Below are 24050 nucleotides of genomic sequence, written 5' to 3'. Positions count from 1 at the left end.
GCCCAGAGGCTGTGGGGCTAAACAGAGTGTGTGCAGCGGATCGGGAAAAGAGCCTGGTAGAGTTTGGACTGCGAGCACCCGGGAAACTCCAGCTCACCTACCGCACAGCTCTGCTTCCTCTGAAACGTTCACCGTCCTCGTACTAATAATGGACTTCTAAAGAGACTCCTAACGAGCCCCCCACAGCAACTTGAAAGCGAGGTAAGCGGTCGCTGATGTTGTGTTCGTCTCTTCCTTCGCAGTTTGCCCGCTTCCTCATACTTTGTTTCCCACCCCTCCTCAGTTTTCCCTCCCCGCACTCAGGTGAGATGACTTTACAGGTTGAAGAAGCGTCCTTGTACCGCTTCCAAAGCGCTTGCCTCCACTTTTATTCGCTTGTCTTAAATGACCAAAACAAGCAGCCTTTTTTGCACATGTTTTTCTAACATAACTTTGCAGTTGCAGAGGTATTTCGCGACGCTAGCAGCGGATAAAGCTTTACCTACATTTCTAATCGGATGAAGGTGCTTCTTGTCCTAAATGAGCCCCTGAAGAGAAGAGAGGTGTTCGTTTTCAGTCTTTGCACTCTCCATTTGATTGAAGCAGGAGTGAGAACAGGAAGTGAAAAAAGAAGGGAGTCCTGCTACCACACAAGGCTGAGTGAAGCAGGGTATCTCATTTCAGCAAATGCACATCAGTTAGCCAGTGGATTAAAGCAGGGCAAGGGTAGCTTTACTGGACTGGTGGTGCTGCTTCACCTTTGTCAGGTGAGTGGGCAATCTGCTTTCTGCAGAGTTTCTGGTTAAAGTGTGGGGTGTCTGGTCAGTGCACTAATAAGCTGTTGGAAGAAGACCCAGAAGGAAAACGCACAAAAAGGAAAGCCACTGAGAAACCACCAGAAAGCGTTTCAAATATTTGCAGGCTTCTGCTTCTCTTATCTGAGTCTTTTGCTTTTTGTTTGTTTAGTGTAGTTGCATGCACTGCAGACCACATGTAAGCCTGCTTGAGCTGCATATACTTAAGGCAAAGAGTCTCTGTTAGCTTAAATAACAGAAGTCTGAGCATTTTGACAAACATAACGTGTATTTTAATTTAGAATAAAATAAATCCCACTTGTAGAAGCTGTCCTTTTGATTTCTTTTGAGGGATGGTAAAAGGCTTCAATTTTATATAAGTAAAACTGAAATGAATTGAATCTTTTGCTTTATCAAGAGACTCTGGCTTAACCTGACACAAATCATGTTTTGTTTTTCCTATAGAACACACATAAAACATCCCTCTCACTCTTCCTGAGGTTGAGCAAAAGTAATTAATAAATTTAATGCGAGTTAAATGGGTATGGATTGATTAATTTGGTTAGCTCATAACAAAAAAGCTGAATATTTTTGCTGTTTAATAGCAATCAATTGGTAGCAATTGGTGCCCATTATGTGAAGATTTCCTCCCAACAGCATGTAGAGTAAATAATTAATATATAAAATATTGACTCTGTTGGTTTCAGGTTTCCATGAGACGGACCAGCAGCTAATGTAGGATTAAACTGACTGAAGCTCCATCTCCAAGTAGCTCCTCCAGGCTTCAGTTGAACTCGTGCAAATTTCTTTCTTTTTTTAAGGCGTCTTTTTGGTTTCATTTGTTGATGTAAACACTGTGGTGCATTACGGTTGAGTTTCCTCTGATGGTTCCAGTGAAGTGGCCACGGGGGGATCAGACAGGGAGGTGGTGTGAGGGGGAAACCATTAACGGACACAGAAGCCGAGAAATAAATCCGAGAGTTCAGTGGTCCAGAAGAAATGGGAGAAAGGAGGGTCATTCGCATGCAAAGAAAACAGAAAACACACTCACACACGAAACCTCTAGCTTCCAGACTTCTGATTCGATTTTAGTAATTCAACAGCTCGAGCGGCCAATACAGCATAACAAGATAATTGAAAGACCTGTGGAGGGTGGAGTCGAGATAATGGCCCCCTTGGTGTCAAACGCTTTCAGGATGCTCACAGATGTGTGCTAAATTTGAACAGATGTTCTATTTTCACCGGCGTGGGTGTCTTCTCAGTTTGTTTTGGGCCAGACTGACCGCACTGGTAGCCTGGTCTGTAGTTAGGCTTGTCTGAGCAGCAGTCTGCGCCTCTTTAAATTGAATTACACTTTTTTTAGAGAGAGTAGACTGGGGGGGGGGGGGGATAAAAGGAAGTGAAGGAGAAAGCTGGAGATAACACGAGAGAGAAGAAACAGATTCCGACCTGTCACATGGACTGTGTTTTGGATAGAAAGCCACATTTCTGGCATGCAGATATCTCTGACTGAGAGGGGTGGGAGTTATTTAGTCATCTGATAGATTGACATTTCCATCTCTGTAGCCTTTTGTCTTTACAACAGGCTGTTTCAGGGAGAGACTCACATTTAGAGACTCTGTGCAAAAATAAGCGGCCCTCTCATGCAATCAGTGGCATTTTGCTGTGAGTGTGTGATGGCGTTTGTCCGTTCTGCAGCTCTGCCTCCTTTGGAGTCGTTGTCAGAGACGCTCCTTTTTTTTTTCTTCTTTTTTTCGTTTTTATCTTGTTCTCATTCGCTCCCTCATAATGGCTTCGGTGTCATGATTGTGGTTTTCTGCAGCGCCTTGACGCACAACGCTGTCTCACAATGGGAGCTCATGTGCGCTGAATTATGATGAAGTTGTTGCCGTGGGAAGGGAAGAAGTCGTTTTTGACATTGGAGAGCAAAGTGCACGTTAAGCATATGTCGAACGCCAAAAGGTTCGTCGCGCAAGCATGAAGTTAAAGCTAGAGGAGCAGATGGATTAACTGTCTGTTCTGTATGTCCATTAATAAAACTGTGGATATGTTTCAGCTAGGCACATAAATTTGGTTTTATTTTATTTACTTATTTATTTTCTGGGGATTTACCAATAAATTGCTGGAATATTGGCTCCCTTGTCTGATATGTATCCTTGGAAAAAACAGTAGCTGTTATTTTTCTGTTATTTCACATCAGATTTGTGCTCGCTGAGTTTTTAAAGAGTATGTGGTGAAAGGCAGAAGGACTTTCTTTTGTTTACATGAACAAATGAGAAAACAAAATGGTTATTTAAAACACCAGCATCATCCCAGACTTTCACAGTCAGAAGCTGGAGCTCCTTCAGAGACATAATGATATTCCCCCCCCCCCCCGATGAAATGACACACCGGTAGTAATAAATGCATTGTTAAGATAAACACAAACAATAGGGGGTGTTAGAAGACAGAAGTGGCTAACTTTAAAACTTTAAAGCTGTTGCTCACGCTGAAGGTTAGTCGCTAGGCCCAGGTTACCCTGGAAACCCTCTGATGTATTTATATATCTTATCATAAGTCAATCACCAGTATCCTGTCATCGGCAGTGGCTTCATTTATGCGTCTCAGAGTCGAGAAAAGCGTTTCATTATTTTCTTGGAGTTGAAGGTTGTTGACTTTCAGCACTCTCTGGTTGTCACGTCACTGAGAATCACTTCCTGTGTGGATGAAGAGCTTTAGTTTTTGTTTTAAGAGTAATTTGAGTTTTTGTCTCGGTTTTAATACCAAACTTTTACATTTTATGCAGCGAGCGATTGTTTTCATGTACTCTGAATCGTTTCTACTTTATTTGATGATTAAGACGAATGATTAAGGGTCTGTGTGTTTTGACCAGTGGTCTATAAATATGTTTGGGATCATGTCACCAAGAAATTCACGAAGTGATCAAATCTGAGAATCCAAAGTCAGAACATTTCAGCTGAATAGTCATTGATTCAGCTCTGGATGATGTTTCACATGTAATTGGAGTTGATTAAGTTTACCAACCTGCTTTGACTTTTAAGTTGTTTCACTTTTCCTAAACCTAAACCTTGAGTCGCTGTCGTACTAAGTTACTACAACTGAGTTTCACTGTTGGTCTGTGCATCCTGTTTCACCGGCAGAAACCCAGTGAAACCTCACTCACATCCTCAGACTGTGTTGGATAATCAGCAGCAATCCCACTCTGACCTTATGCTAAATAACACGGCAGATAGAGTTGCTCGGAGACATTCAAGGAGCTGCTAAGGCATGCTGCACCGAACAGCCGTCGTCACTTGTAACGTGAGTGTGTGTGCTCCCAGAGCTATGCGGCCTGCAGCAGATATCTGAGGTGCTTTGAGATGTTCGGGATCATCAAGCATGTGATCGCTGATGGATGGTGGCCAGAAGATGTTTATATTTATGTGTTTTAACCTTTGACATGAGCGAAACCTCACTTTTCCAGCTGCACGAGACTACCTATGATGCTTCAGTGTGTCTTTGCGCTTCGTTTCTCCCATAAAAAATGCAGGAGTTTGTCGGCTTTGCACTTCACTCCGCTGGAATAACTCCGAAGTTCATCTATAACTAAAACTGCGCTTGTAAATAAGGCTTTCAAGGCCTTGTTGTTTGCTTTCATACTTCATTTTCATGCACCAAACGTCAGTCAAGTTGAACTCAACAAAGCAAACTGGCAGCGAGGATGAAACGAATTTAATAGAAACAGAAAGGACGTGAGATGAAGAACATTTTAAAGCTGCCAGCTGCTTGAACCTCGTCCAGTATTTCCCTTTCATTTGGAATATGTGTCGCAGCCTCCTCTTGGCACATCTCCTGCAGAAATAAGACAGTTTATTTGTTTGTTTTGTTTGTCTTGTTTGTCTTGTTTGTCTTGTTTATCATTTTTGCCTCATGCTTCATCAAATCACCTGGTAACATCTTTGACCATTTATCCATTAAAGTGGTGGATTTACGTGCTAGTTAACGTGGACTGGCCTGAATTTTTGAATATGGAAGCACTTTAAAAAACCCCACCAAAAATAACATGGGGACAAAGATCTGTGATTTTCAGGTTTGAAGGTCGTACTAAAGCCTAGAAGGCAGCATATATAAGAGTTTTAAAGAGTTACACAGCCACAATCATCTGATCACACATTCTTTCAAACGCAGATGAAGTGGAAGAGAACTGCAGATAAGCTACTCAAAGACGAAAGAGGCTGGTTGTGACGTCGGTTTGCCGTTGCGTAAACCGAGCCTCTGGGGGCGTTCACATGTGTCCTCGTCTAATGTGAGATGGTAAAAGTGTCATTTTTAATATCTTATCACAGCTGAGATGAAACAAACTTTTGAATTGCGGGTGGAGATCGGATTGCCGCCCCCGTAGGTCTAATAATTGCTTGCTTGTTAGGTCAAGGATAGCTGCCCTCAGCTCTGCAGCGCGGGCACAGATGCATCATATTTCATTATGAATGTGTCATTCATAAACTGTCTATCTGCGATCGTGTCTCTTTCGGCCTCTCGCGCTCTCCGTTGACCTCCTCAGATCTGTTCTTGGATTATCTGTTGGACTGTGGGGTTAAGATTTACCTGCAGGATATAAATGGAGCCTTGTGGCTGTTGCGTAAGTGGGCAATGAGATGTTCTGGGACGAATGCCATGTGGAGGCCCTTTGAGTCAAACAGCACGAATGAGTCAAGTGTAGTACAGTGCGAAGAGCTGTCTGCATACTAGGGCTGTGCAATTCGTTGGATTTTGTTTTCAAGACTAGAAAAAGATAAAACGGGGATTGTGGTGATGCTCAAATCCAACTTTACAGCAGCGGCTTTTGACTTTCTCTGAAAACTAAGCCCACTTGCTGTCAGACTGATGCATTTTAAGCATGTTAAGATCTATTTTATGCCAAAAAAAGGTTAAATATGTGTGTAAGTACTGAATCTTCCTTTCTACATGCGGTTGATTTCGGTGTAGTTCTTGGTGGATTTAAAGGTGTATTTTCTCTTCTCTTGGCTTTGATCCTCCTGTTGGTGCCACTGATGATGCTGGTGCTGCAGGTGTGCAGTTTGTTTGTTGGGCTGTTTTTGGAGTTAAATCTGCCTGGAGGCCCAGCAGGTGTATCCCGTCTTCTGCTAAAGACCTCAAACCTCGAACACTAAAGCTCATGGTGGCTGTGTGTGCACCGTCAAGGCCGCACTGAAAGAGACAGCCTGTTCTGGAGAGCTTCACTAACACCTGTGCAGGCTGAGGTCAGCGGCTCTATCTCAGGCCCGTTCTCCCCTCCTCGGGTTAGACTAGAGTCACACTCTTGTGCTGACCTTATGAGATGGTCGAGGGAGAGCCCGGCTAAACCGCAAGATCCGTCTACTTGTCAAAGCATTAGTTATGTAACGGTGCCATCTAGGGCTGCCACAAACGATTATTTTGATAGTCGACTAGTCACCGATTATTTTTGCGATTAGTCGACTAATCAGATCATCATCCATTGGACGTAAAACTACAGCTTATTGCACCAGCAGCATCTGCTCTTATATAACTATCATTAGCTTACAGCTTTAAGTGTTTAAGGTCTGTGCTAACTAAAAATAAAGACAAGATGATAGTTTATTAAATTTTAATGAAATCTGCAGATTGTTTCAGTGAAGTTTAATCAACTCCTTGCTATCTAAAATATAACGGGACACCGGAGTAAATTTTCCAGCATCTCACACTTCTGATAATCAGCTGTCTGCTTGACGTCTATTCAGCTGTGTAAGAACTATAACTTTAATCTCAGCCAAACCGATTTACTCAGGAACAAATAAAATACTAAAAAAAGCCAAACAATAACATTTTAAATTATCTAAGTGACTTATATATATTTAACCTGAGTAGCGAAAGACGGCAGTGGGTTTGAAAATGATCTGCCGGGAGTCCGGTGTTCTCACGGCGCTAGTGAGCCTCGCCCCCGGCTCGCTATCGAGCTAGTGGGTAACAGATGTCTCCGAAAACGTCGGAGCGCTTTTGAAAATATGTGGTGTCCTGATAAACTGAGCAGATATTTGAGGTTTACACAGCTACATTCTCGCCTGAAAATATGTTAAACGTTTATTTTGTGACCCAGAAAGAATAATAAGAGTAACATTAAAACTAACTAGCTGCCGCCATTGTTGGAAACTGGGCTGGGCCGCGCTATGAATTCTGGGACAGAGCTTCTTCTTCTTCGGGGTTTAACGGCAGCTGGCATCCTTGTACATGCAGTGCTGCCATCTTCTGTTTCAGTCCGTTATTACACTCTTAAATCCTACTAATTCCTGCGTCTTTTGGGATCTTACAAAGCTTCAAACGACGCGTCGACTATTAAATTAGTCGTCGACGATTTTGATAGTCGACGTAATCGTGACTAGTCGACTAATCGTGGCAGCCCTAGTGCCATCGCTGGTCCGCCTGCAGCACCAGGTAAGAGCCTTACCGGTTAATTGTTGGCAGTGATCTCACAGAGCTAGAAATAGCGGAGTTCTTAGGGTGACTGGCTGAAGAGATGTTCAGCTTTTTTCCCATCAGTATTTCTTTTAAAATACACACAGACCTTCAACCGAGAGCCGTTCCTCTCGACTGTCTCAGAGGGCTGCATGAACTGTGCATGATAGTGGAAGAGAGAGAGCCATCCATGCCTGAATCGAAAACACATCATTAATGGCAAACCTGCTGCAGCTAAGCTTTAATTTAAGTTGGATTTAATTACATCTGATTAACTGAGGGAGACGGGGGTCAGAGCAAAAGGTTAATGTAACATTAGCGATGTTTACATGTGCAAAATTTCTTCAGTCTCATTAAAGCTCAGATCAGATCTTCACTGTTTACACGGACCCTAAATAAAATGATCGTGACCCATCATGACGTGCGTTTACTTGCCAAATAAATTGTTTTGACATCAGAATTTTCTAACCATCCGGAAATAGTAGAAGAAGTTGTTGATGTCCGATATTAAACAAACACCACTGTTTAGATTTCTCTGGCTAATGTAGCTCCTGCAGTTAAAAATGTAGTGCCACAGAGATGGTTTCAGATGCTTGTGAGCAAATAATGATGGTAGTAAACTGGGTTTGTTTGCAGCTGTAACTCCTGTGGTTACCCATAATTGCAGGGTGGTGTGTAAACGGCCTCACACATCATCATAGGAGTAATACTGTGCATTACTAAATACTTAGAATAACTTTATGTGCTTAAATCTGTCTTGTAGTTTTATACATATGTTTGTATGAAATAGTTTGTTAGTTTTTTATGAGCGGTAATAAAAAGGACAGGAAAACATTTGCTCTAATTGGCCTGTGCTTACTTACCAGTTAAACTGTAAATCATCTCATCAGTCACAGATCACAGTGGAGAGAAAAGAAAAACGCAGAGGAGATGCAAACTAGACACAGATAAACCTAAAGTTAAGTTTTCATTATATTAATTATTTGGCTCGTAATAAGTGTGCAACATGGCTCTGTGAGAGAAATGTGCAAATACAAATTAGACTGGGACAAAGGGGATTGGAGCATTAATTCATAGCCTCAAAGCAAACCGTCTAATTTTTCAAGGCTGCTGTGTCCTCATCAGCCTTTGTGCCATTCGAAGTTTAGTCTGCTTTTCGCTGGAAGATGTGGTGAAATCACTGATTTTATGAGTCTGATAACTCTTTGTCATCATCACCATCACTTTATTTCTAAAGCACTTAAAAAACTCCAACATAACAGCTGACCAAAGCGATGTATAAAAATGAGAGAACCAGAATAAAACAATAAATCAGCTATAAGTTAATTCATAAAAGCTAGTGAATTAACTAGCTTTTATGAATTAACTTATAATTGTATGTACCTGCGTATGGTACAGGTACATACAAAGGGCCAGAGTACAAGACAGATAGCAGCTCACACTGGGTAAAAGCCATGAAGTTTTAAAATCGACGAGAGATGGAACCTGTCTGGCCTGGCTAATTCCAATCAAAAGACAGTTAAAATAATCCAGGCAAGAGGCATGGATCAGTGTCTCTAGGTGGCTTCTAGACAGGATGGACTTGAATTTTGATAGCCACCTCATCTGAAAGATAGGCGACTTAACCACAGCAGGCCTCTCAAAATTTCAAAATCCCTGGTAGCCCTTCGGGCAGGGACTCTTCAGTTTTTGGTAGCCCAAAATAAATTTAAGTAGCCCGAATAAAAAAGAGAGCAATTTTTTGATTGATGTTTTGTTTCCTTTACAATATTATACTTTAATGTATAATATTGTAAAGGAAACAAAACATTAATCAAAAAATTGTTGAAAAACAAATTACAACATTGTATAAAAATTACAATCATCAACTCAAATACTTGGTTCTAATTGAACAGAAATTTATATGAACTTGTAAGAACTGTGTAGGACATGAATCAGTCTGTGTCAGATCCTGAATTTGAAATTTCCACTGAAGTCACGGGTAAGAGACAAGTGGAACCAAGATTTAGCTTTTTGAAGTTTGCAAAGACTGCTACATTTTGCCAGTGGTAGTTCACTCTTTGCAACATAGTACGCTGTTCTAAACAGATTTTTCAGGTTTATTTTTAGTATGTTATTTGCAATTGGTGTTTGTTCTGGGAAAGATATTGCAGACTGAGCAATAATGCATTTCTTGCATTTCTCATGGGTTCTAATGGGGGCCTTTCTTAAAATGACTGGTCCCAGTAACAAAGGCGCTTGTCGACTCAGAAATCGAGAGAAAACCAACAACACACCCGGCAGAACATTATGTTATTTACACGGGTGCACATAAGTGGTCCGCATGTGCGCATTCGCTGTCAAAATAAAAGACGCGCACCAGATAAGAAGTTGCAACGAGCGTTTGCGTCCATATAAAAAGCACTGTTTTTGTCCGCTAGAGTGGGATTTTCACGGCACATTCCGCACCACATCTCTGTGCGTTCATCATTTGTTTGAAGCCAGCTCACCTCCTGAAACCACTTTTCCGAGAATACGTGCTTCTTTTGTGGTTCGGACTCCTTCTGACATTTGTTTGGAGATGGAGGAACACCAAAGTAATTGCTTAAAGGAGCTTCTTCGACATCTTTAAGAGTTCTAAACAAATGTCTGTCCTCCTCCTGAAAATCTTATGTATGCAAACACGCGTTGCAACTTCATATCTTGTGCGCGTTTTTTGTTTTTTTTTTGACAGCGAATGCGCACCTGCGAACCAGTTATGTGCAGCCCTGGTTATTTAGCTCATCATATTGCAGCCACAGAAATTCTTTTGTCCAAGAAACCATAAAGCTGCACTTTCTTTTTGCCTTATAGTCTGATTTGTCATAACTTTTCCGTTTTGTGGTAAGCTTTTCTTTGGCTGTCACTTCTTCACCCTGACCTGTCTTATTTGGCTCAGCAGAACTAAAATATATATCCTGCTGCTTTTACACACACACATAACGGTCAGCGATTCTCTGCGCGATCAACCTCTCATATGTTTAAGCTTTCTGCGGGAGATTTCATTTGTCATGTTTGCATAGTAAGCTAACGATTGATAAGACGATGTCAGAGGAATTGGTGCGCAAATTATCATCACTCACCAATCAGTGCTGTCGCTCTCTATACACAGTTCGCGCAATTGCAAAGTGAAAGCAAAAAACAAGCGCAAATTCAAACGTGATTTCAATATGTCACATATTGACAGTGGCTCACCGATGCCAATGACATAATTACCCAGCTACATTTCCAAAAGAATGCAAAAGCATTGACATATATTTTTCCTTCCTACTATAGCCCAACGGGCAGGGCAGAGATAGATTTTGGTAGCCCGACTGGAAAAATCGCTAGCCCCGGGACGTCGGGCTAGCGATTTTGCAAGCCCTGCACAGTGTTGACATGTGACTCAAGTTTTATACTTAGATTAGTGATGCTGGATTTTTTTTTTTATGTGGGGCCAAAGAAGAAAAGTCAAAGGTAGGGATACAGCTGGAGCCACAGGATTTAAAAAGGAGGACCTCTGTAAATTTCTGTAAAAATTATGGAAATTCAGCGCTGTCCATCCCCTGATGTCATCAAGACAATCAAGAACCAATAATTTAAAGGAAAATAGATTTGACAGTCAACAGCATATAAATGAACACTTTCAAAATTTGATATTCATTCAGGAAGGCCTTCAGCTGGGTGTAAATAGCTTTTTTCCCCCTAAGGTAACTTGGAGATCGGCCTAAAGTCTTTCAATGATGAGGATGTACAGATCCTGAACAGGGAGGAACACTGGTTTGAGTTGAGTTGCCAGTTTTGTCTCTGCTATATCAGTTTATTCTTCTGTGATTATTTCAGCTCTTTAATGGTATGTACGGAAAATTAGCAACAATAAGCAAATTTTATGTAGAGTGAAAATAACCTTAAAAGCAACACATAGACATATTTAAACTGTCAACATGCTTTAATCCACCTCTGCTCTTTCCTTTTTTTGTAAAGCCATTAAGGGCAATACTAATTAACCTTCCCCCTCTGGTTTAAAGTAATGGAGAGAGGACGTATTAGCTGCCTCAGTTCCTCCATATTAATGTTTAAACAGCAAAGCTGGAGGGACTCTGTGTGATTAGGACCGCAGCTAAAAGCAAGCAAATTAACAAGCCATCAGTCGTTGTAGGAAGTGCCGTTTCATTCTTTTCTGACTAATTATGCGCTTTTCTTTTCTTGTTTATTTGGGCCCACTCACAGCGATAAACAGGAGTGATTGCAGGGTCAGTCGTCATGACTACGCAGGACCAAATAATCAAAAAAATGTACCCGAATCCATCGAGCAATTAAAATGCAGATTCGAGGCTGCGGTGGCACCAGTCAACGCGTCAGATAAGGGATGAGTTTATGAATGAAGTGGAAATGTCAGAAAATGTAGGAGAAAAATAAATGTTCAGAAAGGCAGATAAGCTAAATATATAAGCTTATATAAAAGATAAGCTTCTTGTCACAGTCGAGCTGAAGGAAAAAACAAAATAAGGAGCAGCTAAACTAGAAGTGCAATATATATATTTCAATATCATGCAATACTTTTTCATACCACAGTCAGTTCACAAGTTACTGTTTAATACTTGAAATGACTTCATATTGTCCCACATATTTGAATTTATTTGGCTTTGACTCTAATCTCTGCCCAAGATTTCTGTGTCCTCGGTGTATGTGTACAAATGGAAAATAAAATATTTTATCTTATCTTTTTAAGCTGAAACTAAACTAAACCAGAGGGTTGGGCACACGTACGTAACAGAAGCTGTGTTTTTGTATGTTAGGCGTAAAAATGTATTTTGGATGTGATAAGATTTCTTATAAAGATGGATTTTAAATGTGGGGTTCAAAGACACTTGGGGGTCTGGAATTCATAGCGGGAAATGATTTGATGGGGGACTGTTTAGACCATTAATGGGTACTACTGGTTATTAACATTGATTGCCTTCAAGTTCCAACAAACCCGGATCATCTATTCACTCGGTTTGCAGTTGTCTTAGCAATCCTGGGTATGCAGAACTTGCTTCTTAGTCCTAAGCTGTAAATACTGTGTTATCTTTTCTTGGATGATAAAATGTCTGTAAGGAATCACTACTTCTTGCGGGACAACCATTCACTGAGGGGCAGAGTGACTGCTTCATGACTCTTTGGGGTCGTACAGAAGTGAACTAACAAAATTAGCCTTTCAGTATCGCAGGATGTTTCTAATTTTAGAGATATTGCACTCTGATTCTTACATGTGAATCAGTAACATGATGTGAGGTTTTTATTTTTGCTCTAAATGCGGTGAACAAGTAAAACAAGAAAATAAACAAAATAAGCTGATATGTTTTTTGCAGGCTCAATAATTTATGAACTGACACCCTGAAGGTTTAATTTCATACAGTAACTTTTAGGACTATTAAAGCTTATTAGAAGTATGATAATGAACAGATGTGCCTGAAAAAGGAGAGCCGTAAAGGTCACCAGACTCACTACAGGAATCACTGAATGCCCATAGGCTGTATATAAAAGATGGTCACGGTGCCTCAAACCTGCACTTTTTTTGATGTCCAGGAGGGGGCTGGTGCAGATTCCACAGAAGTCTGTGGGGAATCAGACTTAATGCTTACTTACTAAGGCTTCAGTGGGAAAGGGTTCAATCTGTATCCTCATCCTGCTTTTTTCACACTCAGTTTCACTTCACCACAAAGACATTGTGACTTCTGCCACATCTCCAGGGGCTGAGCTGAAGGATCAACAGCAGTACAAACATAAACAAGAGCAGCCCACATTACCAATTGGTCGAGGTGTTTTTGCCCTCACGTAACCAGACACAGCTAATGTGCTCTGTTACTTATACAACAAACACTGGTAAAATTCTGTGTAGCATACACAGACTACCAATTTTCCACAAAAACATGCGGTCCACAGCAGGCTATAGCCTGCAGGTTAAGCAAAAAGCAGCATTCCTTAAAATCCGGTTTAAAAAGAGTTAAAAATAACGCCAAAGATCTAGAAGACATCCTGCAGATACCAGCAGAATCCTGAGGAGTGTAATGTTTAGGGAACGGTGTCCTCAGATTAGTGTGTGTCTTTAATGGGTTTATGAAAGGATAAAGCCCCCCTCTCTGTCCATATATCAGCTATACCCTTCAGCTCCAGACTGTTTGCGTCTGTCTAATTTAAAGGCACAGACTCGCTTCCCTGTCCGTACATCCACCGTGCAGTCGGAGACCCCCTCCCCTCCGTGTGGCGTTTTGCTCCAGGATAGGTGTGTAAACAGGTGCTAATCTCTGTTCCCGCTGCCGCAGAATGGGAGTGAACTACTGGTAAAACAGCAGGGAGCTCGTCTGAGGTGGCTGCCGCACTGTCTGCGCTCATTGTTTACTCTGAGTTAATTAGAGGATTATAGCCGCCTGTTTATGGAAAATGTGTGAGTGTGAAATAAAAGAAGACGAAATTGGATTTAAGAAAAACCAATAAAAACACAGACTGTTTAATTCAAGGCGCGCGCACACACTTTCACACTTGCTGCAGGATTACTTAAACTACTGTCACTGCTAAATGAACTGATGAGGGTTAAATCTGTTTCCTGCCTTTTTTTAATTTTATTTTTTTTCTGTAGCAGAAGTTTGACTTAATCCTCTTAGCTATAAGAGCTCATGCTGTTTCCACAGTGTGTATGAAGCTCTGTCAATGAATTAATGGATCAGCTAAATGAGCAGAAAACTGTCTGCATACATGATGATGATGATGATTAAGAAACTGAAGACTGTACCTGTATGTTTCACTCAAGAGCTTACAATAGACTAACGTGTAGTTATTGTGAGCTAATAAGTTCACATGTGTTTGTTTTTGCTACATTTTATGAGGTTTACAAGTTTCATTGTCAAGATTTGGAATAGGAAAAAGGCCAAAAGCCTGAGTGTAAACAGAGAGGTCCTGGAACTTTATTACCCTTCCTGGAGCAAAGTACCTCCACTGCTTCGACCCGACCTGACATTGCTGATTGTATCTGTCATTATCCTCGGCTAAGCTTTTTACAGCTTCCCTCTTTCTTTAGCCTGAAGAACTCAGCAGCAAGCAGTGTGACAAGGGAGGGTGCTAAACAAATTAGCTACAGGGGAAGACGATGAACTGTGTCCTCTGCTGAGTTTCCTTTCTGCACCAAATTATTAGTTATGGAGGAGTGCAACATTTGTCACACTGTGTTTATCTTACTTTCCTCAATCAAAATGAAAGAAAAGCTGTCAGATGTTTTGATACCAGCTCAATAAGCCATCTTGGCTGCGATTACAGAGGATGTTAATAGCTGTGTCTGCGAATGAGCCTCAGAGTTCATGCAGGAAATGAAAGATGCATCTGCAGAGATGCATGCACAGGCAGAAAGGCATGTTATAGGTGTGGTTGTGCATCTGTCGTAGTGCTACACCATGAGAACATACAATGGTCTTGTGTTGCAGTTGCTTGTGCACAAGATCAAGCTTATGCTTTCCTTTTATCTAGTGTGTGTGTGTGTGCGCGCGCATTTTTCCATTTAATCAGCCACCAAATAAATGAAAAAGATAAAATCACATAAGATAAGAGAGCATGTGCTAGTTCAGCGCCACATAAGTGATTTCCCTGCAGAAAGATAAGAAAGAACAGTGGAGAATATAAACAGATTTAATCAGTGACATTAATTTAATCAAAGGCATTAAATAAAATTTATAAATGGTACAAATTATTATTATTATTATTATTTGTATACTGTTTTTGTCCTTCCTATTTTTCATTCTTTCTGACCCTTGTGCTGCTCTAACATGTGAATTTTCTGGGTGTGGGATTAGTAAAGTCTTCATGCCAAAACACCTTAAGGGATAGGTTTACTGCAGTTTACTGTTTTTTGCTCTCATCAGGCTAATTTCTGGCTGCAGCATGCACCGATAAACACAGAGGGAGACCAGCATTTAGCAGATAATATTGGACTGGATGTTTATCAGCTGATGGCAAACTCGACTCAGCGAATGAAGCTGTTGTTCCGTGGGTGATGAATGTATATTGAGCTATTCACTCACTCATATGACAGAGCAAAACCGTTTTTCGGCTGTAAAATGTGGATTTATTGCCTTGCCTAAAAATAAAAGCTTGTGATGAATGGTTTTATGTAAATATGAGATATTTACGCGGAAAAGTTAAAGTGTGAAAATGCATTAAGCGCTTTTATTCCCATTTATATCTGCTTCCCGCCTCCTGTCTCAGTAAGCCTCGAGGTCACTGCAGATGATTTTCTAACAACCTTTTAATGTCTTCTGTTTTCCGCTGTCAGCAGTCTAAAGCATCGCTGCCCTCACACCGACTACAGCCTCAACGCAAGCAGTGACCATGGGTAAACAGAACAGCAAGCTCCGTCCCGACGTCATGCAAGACCTGATGGAGAACACGGACTTCACCGAGCACGAGATCACCGAGTGGTACAAGGGCTTCCTGCGGGACTGCCCCAGCGGCTCTCTGTCCATGGAGGAGTTCAAGAAGATCTACGCCAACTTCTTCCCTTACGGTGACGCCTCAAAGTTTGCTGAGCACGTCTTCCGCACATTTGACGCCAACGGAGATGGGACTATAGACTTCAGGGAGTTCATCATCGCTCTGAGCGTGACCTCACGTGGTCGGCTGGACCAGAAACTGAAGTGGGCGTTCAGTATGTACGACCTGGACGGGAATGGGTACATAAGCAAGGCCGAGATGCTCGAGATCGTAACGGTGGGTCTTGCTTTGTTTTTTTTGTTCCTTTCTAACTTTATTTCCCTCCATCTTTCTGCTTCTCTAGCTTTATGTACCCCTCAGGCTTTTTAGAGGGAGCTGCATGCCATCATGCTCCCCTGCTCATAAAACTATTCCTGCAGTGGAGCAATATTTTGCTCAGCCATCCATACCAGCTGCTGCATCATATCTGCTTTTGTGCTCTGAACCATTTCACTGCCCACAGCGGGGAAAGCAACGATGTGTAATTTAAGAAACCAGCAGTTCCTCTCTGCTTCCCTAAAAAAGACTCGGCTGCGATGTGTGGTCCACCTTCTGATTGTCATATTGGCTCAACACTAGTTGGGACAGCTGCGCACTTCCCCATCGTTACTCTACAGGAAACAGGCTCCTCGCCTTATTGGACGAATGCTTCAGACGTCAGTCGGAGCATCACGCACGCTCTCACACAACCCAGCAATCCTGTACACATGTTGTTACATCACACGTTGCGGCGCTAAATTGAGCCGAGTACCAAAGAAGGTGTAATCCCATTCTCCAAAGTCGGTGTTGTTTATTTAAAGCGCATGCGTAAGGTGAGATGGAGCCTATATCTGGACATAATCCGATACATTAGCTGTTCCACGCAGGCCGAGTTTGAATTTAGTCTGTAAGACACAGGGTGGCTGTGGCTACAATGTAGCTTGCCATCACCGGTGTGTGAATGGGTGGATGACTGGTTGTGTAAAGCGCTTTGGGGTCCTTAGGGACTAGAAAAGCGCTACACAAATACAGGCCATTTACCATGATGAATTAAGTTTCTTTGTAATAAAACTGTTTAAAAAAAAAAAAAAAAAAAAGTTATAGTCATATTATGAGGAAAAAGCGGTGAACTAGAGATTTTTAGCTAATCCAGTCGAAGGACCTATTTGTCCATCCATAAATTACAAGAACCTCTATGCTTTCATGACTCATCCAGTGGGAACGCTTTCTGGCCAATCAGCGGCATGCATTCTGTTGACGTCACATTTGTGGGTTGACTCAGCTCACCTGGAATCCTGGCAGAGATAGTGGGGGGATACCAGGTTCTGCCACCTCATGCCACACCCTAAAATGCGGGCCGAGTGGGTACTAGTGGAAAAGAAGTAGCTTATGAGATGATGAAATTAATCACCATCTAATTTTCAGTTGCAATGATGAGAAAATTCCTCACGATAACAACAAATGTTTCACTTGTTCTCCCATTAAAATCATCCCATGCAGAGATGCAGGAATGAAAGGAAGGTGGGGGGGAAAAAAACCCGCCACCCACAACCCTTCAGATTTAACAAAATCTGAATTAACAAAAGTGATTTTCATATTTTTTTTAACCTTTTTTTTTTTATTGCGGAAATTTTCTTCTGCTCCATATATTTAATAAAACCTAAAACAAAAATGTCAAAGAGTATTTCTTTTCTTTTGTTTTTTTATTTTTTTTTTATTTACATGAACGCTTTCTGTTTATTTCCCTGCGGTGAAATCAGGCAGCAAAGAGTGAAAAATAAATGAAAGGGCCACTCTATCTTGCTTCTTCCCTGCAGAGATAAGTTGATCAATGGGTCACTAAGATGATCTTTTTTTGTGCACTTTGCAGTTGTGCTTAATGGACTCCAGTTTTCCACTGAGATATCATCTGTTTGTAATGCATTACAGCCACTCTTAGAAAGTTTGAACCTGCATAAAAGGACATTAAGGTTATTTTGTTGTTCAGTGCACGAAACACTATTTCGGTACTATTTTTCCCTCAAAATGTACATACTGAAACTGTTTTTCCCCCCATCTGTCTTCAGGCCATTTACAAGATGGTTTCCTCTGTGATGAAGATGCCTGAGGACGAATCCACACCTGAGAAACGCACAGATAAGATTTTCAGGCAGATGGACACAAATAGAGATGGTAAGGCTTCCTTATTATCTGTTCTTATTATTTCCATTTATTAATGTCAGCAAAGGATGCTCATGTTCAACATTGCAGTTTTCAAATAGTTTGTCTACAATACTTATACATACTCAGCGTGAGTATGTATAAGCTCTGGTAGTGGAGAGAGGACACTAAGTTTTATCAAAAGCAAGCACTTTATTGGCTGTTTGTAGTCCAAATACTACACTAAGTAAGTATTTGAAAATCAGAAATCAACACAGAAAACGTGGACAACATCAATAGATGATCTGCAAGGAAAATGGGACTGTTTATACACTGAGAGCTGATGGGGAATGAAACAAATGTGAAGGCAATCAAGACGATTGTAAAGGCGGGAAGTAAAAAGGTCGAAAGCAAGGAATTTAAAAAAGGGTGAAACTGCACTTCTATAAGGAGGCAAACGCTAAATAAGATCTAAAGAGGAAGAAGAGCCACAGGGTTGAACAGAGGGAACTAAAAAACCCAGGAAGAGGAATTCAAAAAACCAAGAATTCAAAACTGACACTAGCCCACTAAAACTCCATAAATTCAATAAGAAGTAAAGCCTCGTCCAGACAGGAAGTGATTCCCTCATCGCCTATCGCTCTGAAGCCAACAGAGATTCCAGACTCCAGTTGCCACGGTAACCCTGCAACCTATGCATTACCTTGCAGTCGCTTATAATCTGTGCCCCAATGGGTAGACGCTTGTATCGCTCGCCTTGTAGTTGAGAAAAGTTCATCTTAGGATCTGCCCCCTTTGCATTACAAATGATTTCCTGTGTGGACGCAGCCTCACGATCACATTTACAAGTATGGAAACCCTCAACCTGACAGTAACAACAACAACAAAACTAGCAAGTCTTAAACAGCAGTGAAACTAAAGCGAAATCACAACTTAATAATAACATTAACAGTGATGTTAATAATAAAAGCAAACAAAAAAGCTCAAAATCCACACAGAACCCTGGAATCATGACAGGATCTCCCTACAATGAGATCAGTCAGCTATGACTGTGTCTACAGCAGCCCCACCCACCTTCTGTTCAAACCTTCTGTTTGCATGGGTTGTCTAATAAAGAGAGCCAGATTACGACACCACCCCACACACACAACGCACATCTAAATTTTGAAGGTGCTCTTCAGATTTAGAGGAAACTGTTTCACTGGCAGCAGCAGCAGTTATCAGTCTTTTTAACTGCTTTGTTTTAAATTGCGCCATTACAGGAGAGGAGGCCTGTTACTTCATGGCTCACTGCTTTTTCCAATTTTTTTTTTTTTTTAGTTTTATTGCAGCTACATTTTAAGCACAAATCCATTTCTTGATTTTTCTGTGTCTGTCCTTAAAAACTGGTTCCCACTCACAGTTGGTGTTGTTGTGCTTGTTGTCTCTTCCTCCTCCTGCCAGCTTTTGCAGCAGTTCATGGATTATAAAAAAGAGCTGAAAAAATAGTGAATATATATTTTTTGAAGCTGCTTTTTAAAATTGAACTATTCATATTGCAGCACCTGTTAAAGTCATTTATGTCTCTCACAGGTAAACTGTCCCTGGAGGAGTTCGTCGATGGAGCGAAGAACGATCCCTCCATTGTCCGACTGCTTCAGTGTGATCCCAGCAGTGCTGGGCAGTAAAACGAAAAAAGGACTTTTTCCACTGCAGTTTAATAGATTTAACACATTTTCAAAATCTCTCCCATCTGACACACCTGAGATTTTTCTCTTCCACATGGGATACCTCGAGCTTTAGAGGCACATGAACGCAAACAGACACAGATTAACATGCACATGCTACAAATAGTATATAATCTTTCAGATTCCTACATGCACACACGGCTCATGCGCCTCTACGCCTGGTCAAAAACTCCAGACAAACACATGTGGGTTATCTCACATAAGGTACAGATATAAGTCAAAAGAACTGAAATCCCATCAAAGACTTGTGAAACGCAGAGTGAAAGCTGTGCTTTCTGTCTGAGAGGACGGCCAGTGAGGATAATTCAGCACATTTGTGAGGTACTCTGAGCCAAATCAAGTTTTGGCTGTTTGTTTTCCTCCCCTTTGTTGTTATTGAAAGCATTATTCCTGATGTAAAGGGAGTCATGCTGGCTTTGTTCTGTGTGACTGACTGACTGGGTGGTTCTTTAAGTACTGCAGTGTAAATCCATGTCAACACTGGAAAAAATGAAGTAAGTAAGCGTGGGCCTAAAAGCGTTCTGAGCTTACAGTAGACTGAAGATCTGGGAATTGTAGTTTTTAACCAAAGAGTAATTGTAGATGGGGATGAAAGATTATTATTTTTTGTTTATTTTTGTCTTTTGTTTGAATTTTTTTTGTACATTTTGGAGGAATGTTACATGGAACCAAAACTGACTCAGATGTCTAAATGAAGGGGAATATCGTGACTACAGATTACAACCATCTGCTTCTTTGAAAGTGACTTTTCATGCCAAGTTCTGTATCCACACCCACACATACAGTATGTACACACATTAATTTTAACTACGAATACACGAACTTGGCATATGCATAGAAACCGAGCTGTGATTCTCCTTCAACTATAGTTCAACAAGTATATAATTTGAAAATCAAAGATAGATGTTATATGAATATATATAGTACGTACTTATATATTCTTTTACTCTGTGGTAACATTGTAGCAATTCGCTGCAATGGAAGAGATTCATTTTAAAATATTGACATATAAATTATTGGAATGTGATGATGAACATTTTCTTTTTCTTGACAAACATGATGTGGAAGAAAGTTGTACAGTATATTCACTCATATTTATGCTAGAGATGTTAAAAAAAAAGGAGAGGACCACACATATTGCTATGCATTCAGCTTTGAATATCATCTGCTGCATTTTAAAACTTTTAAAAGTCTCCTACACTGACGTAAGATAATAAAATGCCGGTAGTTAAGTTTTTCCACTTCTCAGCGTCGATGTTTAAATTCCAATGTAATCTTACATTCTTGCGCAAATGTGACGTCGTGTCCTGAACGTGCAGTTTTTGTCTCACGTGCAAAAAAATAAAAAATCAATCAATTTCAAATTGATGCTGTGACAGATGTAAATGATAACGGTTGCTTAACTGACAGGTCGATGCACTGACGTTACCGTACATAACCACCTTTATTTGTGAAGCACTTTAAAATGACCACAATGGACCAAAGTGCTGTGCGGAGGAATAAATAATACATAGTAAAGAACTACAACACACTAGCTCACATGAGGTATAAAATACACATTAAAAATACAAGTGAAATTAATAAAACACACAAAACATTAAAAGTAAAACAGCCATACAATAATACAGATGAAACAAGGGTGAAATAAAGTCAGCATCTCTCAAGCAAAAGGTTTTTTAGGATTTAAAGCTGAACATGATGTAAAGGAAGTCTTCTTGTCTGGATAAATGTGATATTAAGGTGGAAAAATGATAATAATTTAATTAACACTGTTAACATTTCAATGAGGCGATTGGTACTACAGTCTCACATGTCATTTCAATAGCATCTTGTGGTCAAGTGCCAAATGTAGAGGAATTTTAAAAAAGGAAAAGAAAAAAACACAGTATTGTATCTGTTTATACTGTACAGCTGTGACCTGTCGAACAAAAAAAATAAAATCCAAAAAACTGTCATTTTGTAGATTTTGTATTGTTAACTTGCAAAATGTGTTCTGTGTAGGATGTCCATTTTGTTATTAAAATAAAGATAAAATGGGGAAAAAGGCTTATTGTTTTTTCACTGTCTTTAATGATATTTAATTTGAAGACACACTGTTAAGGAAGTTGACTGGAAAAAATGTCTACGTCCATTAATTACTTTGTAATTTTCTCTGCAGGCACCTCCACATGGGTTATGTTTGTGATGTTATGACAGCTACAAATACATATTTCTCCACAGGATTAATTAGTTATAATTTGTGGCCTTTTGACTCCTCATGCCATAGCAGTCTTATAATCCCCAACAGATTATATACAAGGCTTAAAAAAAGTGGAAAACAATAATGCTGGATATCTGTATTCATATGGTCTGGGTAATGTGTTAGGAACTAAAGAATGCCATATTGTTTAATGGAAATGGAAATGACCAACCCACAGTGGGCCCCCATGTGGTTGTGCGTGTGCCTGACAATGTCGGGGCATGCTACTAATGAGTTGATGGATGATGAGAGATCTCCTCCCACATCTGGATCCGGGCATTACTGAGCTCCTGGACAGTCTGAGGGGCAACCTGGTGTTGTCGGATGGACCAAAAAAATAATGTCCCAGAGGTGTTCAGTTGGATTTAGGTCAGGCAGCCTTGGGGGCCAATCAGTGTATCAATTCCCTTGTCCTCCTGGAACTACCTGGATACCCTCTCCACATGAGCCCGGGCATGATACCAGTCCTGCTAATGGGTTAAGGACCTTCTAAGATCCTTTTCAGCTCTCCTAGAGTAACTGCCTGTCTCCTGGAATTTCCTCCATGCTCTTGAGACTAACTTTTTCTAGAGGACTGCAGGTGCAGCCTTTGGTAGGGTCCAGGTATGGCCTCATGCTACTACTAGTAACACAGATCCTAGCCAAATACAAAGCTAGTAAAAACAAAACAAAAATCAACAACAGAAAAGATGAGGAATGACAAAAATGGCCTCCAACTGTAAAATCACTCCTGTTTTGGAGGTTTGAACAGAGGGCCCTTTATCATGTTTCCACTAAGTGCAATATTTATTGGTGATGTAAAATGGGGAAACAGAATGACTCCAACCAATTTATATAAAGTCTTATTAGTTTTAGTGTGTTGTTTGTGTTTAGTTCTAATTGGTAAAGGCTAACATGGTGATAAACTATGAGAAAATGACATGCTAGCATACCTGATAGGTGCCAATACGAATGCCAAAATGAAATAATTAATAATTAATAGAAAATACAAAGCATCATGAAATAAACTGTCACTGCAATTCATCAAGACCCTAACGTGCTGGTACCCTGCACAGCAAGTAAAGGTAAACAGATCCCAAATAAAAGACTAAAGCAGAGGACATCAGGTAACCAGTTGTCCCAGAATGCATTCTTATTTAAATCACAATGGTGGCAGAAAGTACTACAAACTATATGTGATTTTCTTGTGTTTCTGTGTTGCCAAATATACTTTCAAGATTTGTTTTTAGGTGACAATGTAGTGGTGTGACCTTTAAACATCTCTTGGAATTTGCAAGCTAGCTATTTGCAAATGTGCTCTGATATTTATGGAGATGCAAAGTCTTGCTGGCCTAACAGCCACCTTGCCTTGCCAACATTCGGCTGCCCAGGCGGTTGGAATTAACAATACTCACCGAGAACAGCCTGGTCCGGGCACACTGTGTTCAAGACCCCATTCACTGTAAGGACTTCTGTTAAACTGAAAGCATATTCATGAAAACTGTTCACCAAGTCACAGCAACATCTTGGACAGCTTCTTTCTTAGCTGTTATGAAACTGCAATGAAACTCAAACATTTGGAGCCTCTCTGAGAACAAAAGTTGAACTAAATATTTTATAAAAAAAAAAATATCAGTGGCTCCACATTATAGTTTATACATTCACTGAACAAGTTAAAAGAAAATGCCTGGATCAATCCTGGGAGGAGAAATAAAATCCCTTTAGGATTACATTAAAAAGAGTATCTGATGTAAGAATGAAGCGTGAAACAGTCGCTTTGGTGATCCCTTGTGAATAAACTAGCAGCTGAAAGCTTAAATATTATTTTAATAAAATAAACTCTTATTAGCTTTAGCTAGCTAGTGTACCGCGCTAACTGGAAAATGTTAGCATACTAACATTCCACATTACATCCTCTAGATTACAAATAATAATAGTTCAAATGTAGACAACTCACCTAAATTTTAAAAGCTTTAACATATATATATATATATATATATATATATATATATATATATATATATATATATATATATATATATATATATACATATATACATACATACATAGCATAGTACAGCTCTAGCTGCTGTCTTTGACTCCAGTTCTATTCATTGTGTTTAATGTTGAGCTGCTTTAAAATGCACAAAGAAAACACACTTGTATATGTAATTTATTAGTTTGGCAACCAGACTTTTCTATGTTTAGTCTAACAGTCTTTCCTTGTGTACTAGTGAGCATGCTAGCATTTAACTCACAGACTCC

General features: G+C 40.3%; 1 protein-coding gene across 2 annotated transcripts; it reads left to right on the top strand.

The window, feature by feature from the left end:
* The first annotated feature begins 3 nt into the window (after positions 1 to 3).
* Positions 4 to 23377, top strand: LOC146643789 (neurocalcin-delta B). Of its 2 annotated transcripts, none has more exons than XM_085396854.1 (4): positions 4 to 201; positions 15529 to 15959; positions 17768 to 17873; positions 19413 to 23377. In XM_085396854.1, exons 2-4 carry the CDS (start codon positions 15582 to 15584, stop codon positions 19505 to 19507), a joined length of 579 nt encoding a protein of 192 aa, XP_085252980.1. In that variant the 5' UTR covers positions 4 to 201; positions 15529 to 15581; the 3' UTR covers positions 19508 to 23377. The 2 variants fall into 2 exon arrangements, with proteins under 2 accessions (XP_085252980.1, XP_085252979.1); XM_085396853.1 differs by having other exon boundaries at positions 15526 to 15959; positions 19413 to 23376.
* The last annotated feature ends 673 nt before the right edge of the window (positions 23378 to 24050 follow it).

The sequence above is a fragment of the Rhamphochromis longiceps genome, linkage group LG22 (assembly GCF_057381845.1).
Source record: "Rhamphochromis longiceps isolate RC_006_pf linkage group LG22, R_longiceps_female_GT1.1, whole genome shotgun sequence".
NCBI lineage: Eukaryota > Metazoa > Chordata > Actinopteri > Cichliformes > Cichlidae > Rhamphochromis > Rhamphochromis longiceps.
This window is presented reverse-complemented; position numbering and strand designations above follow the sequence as displayed.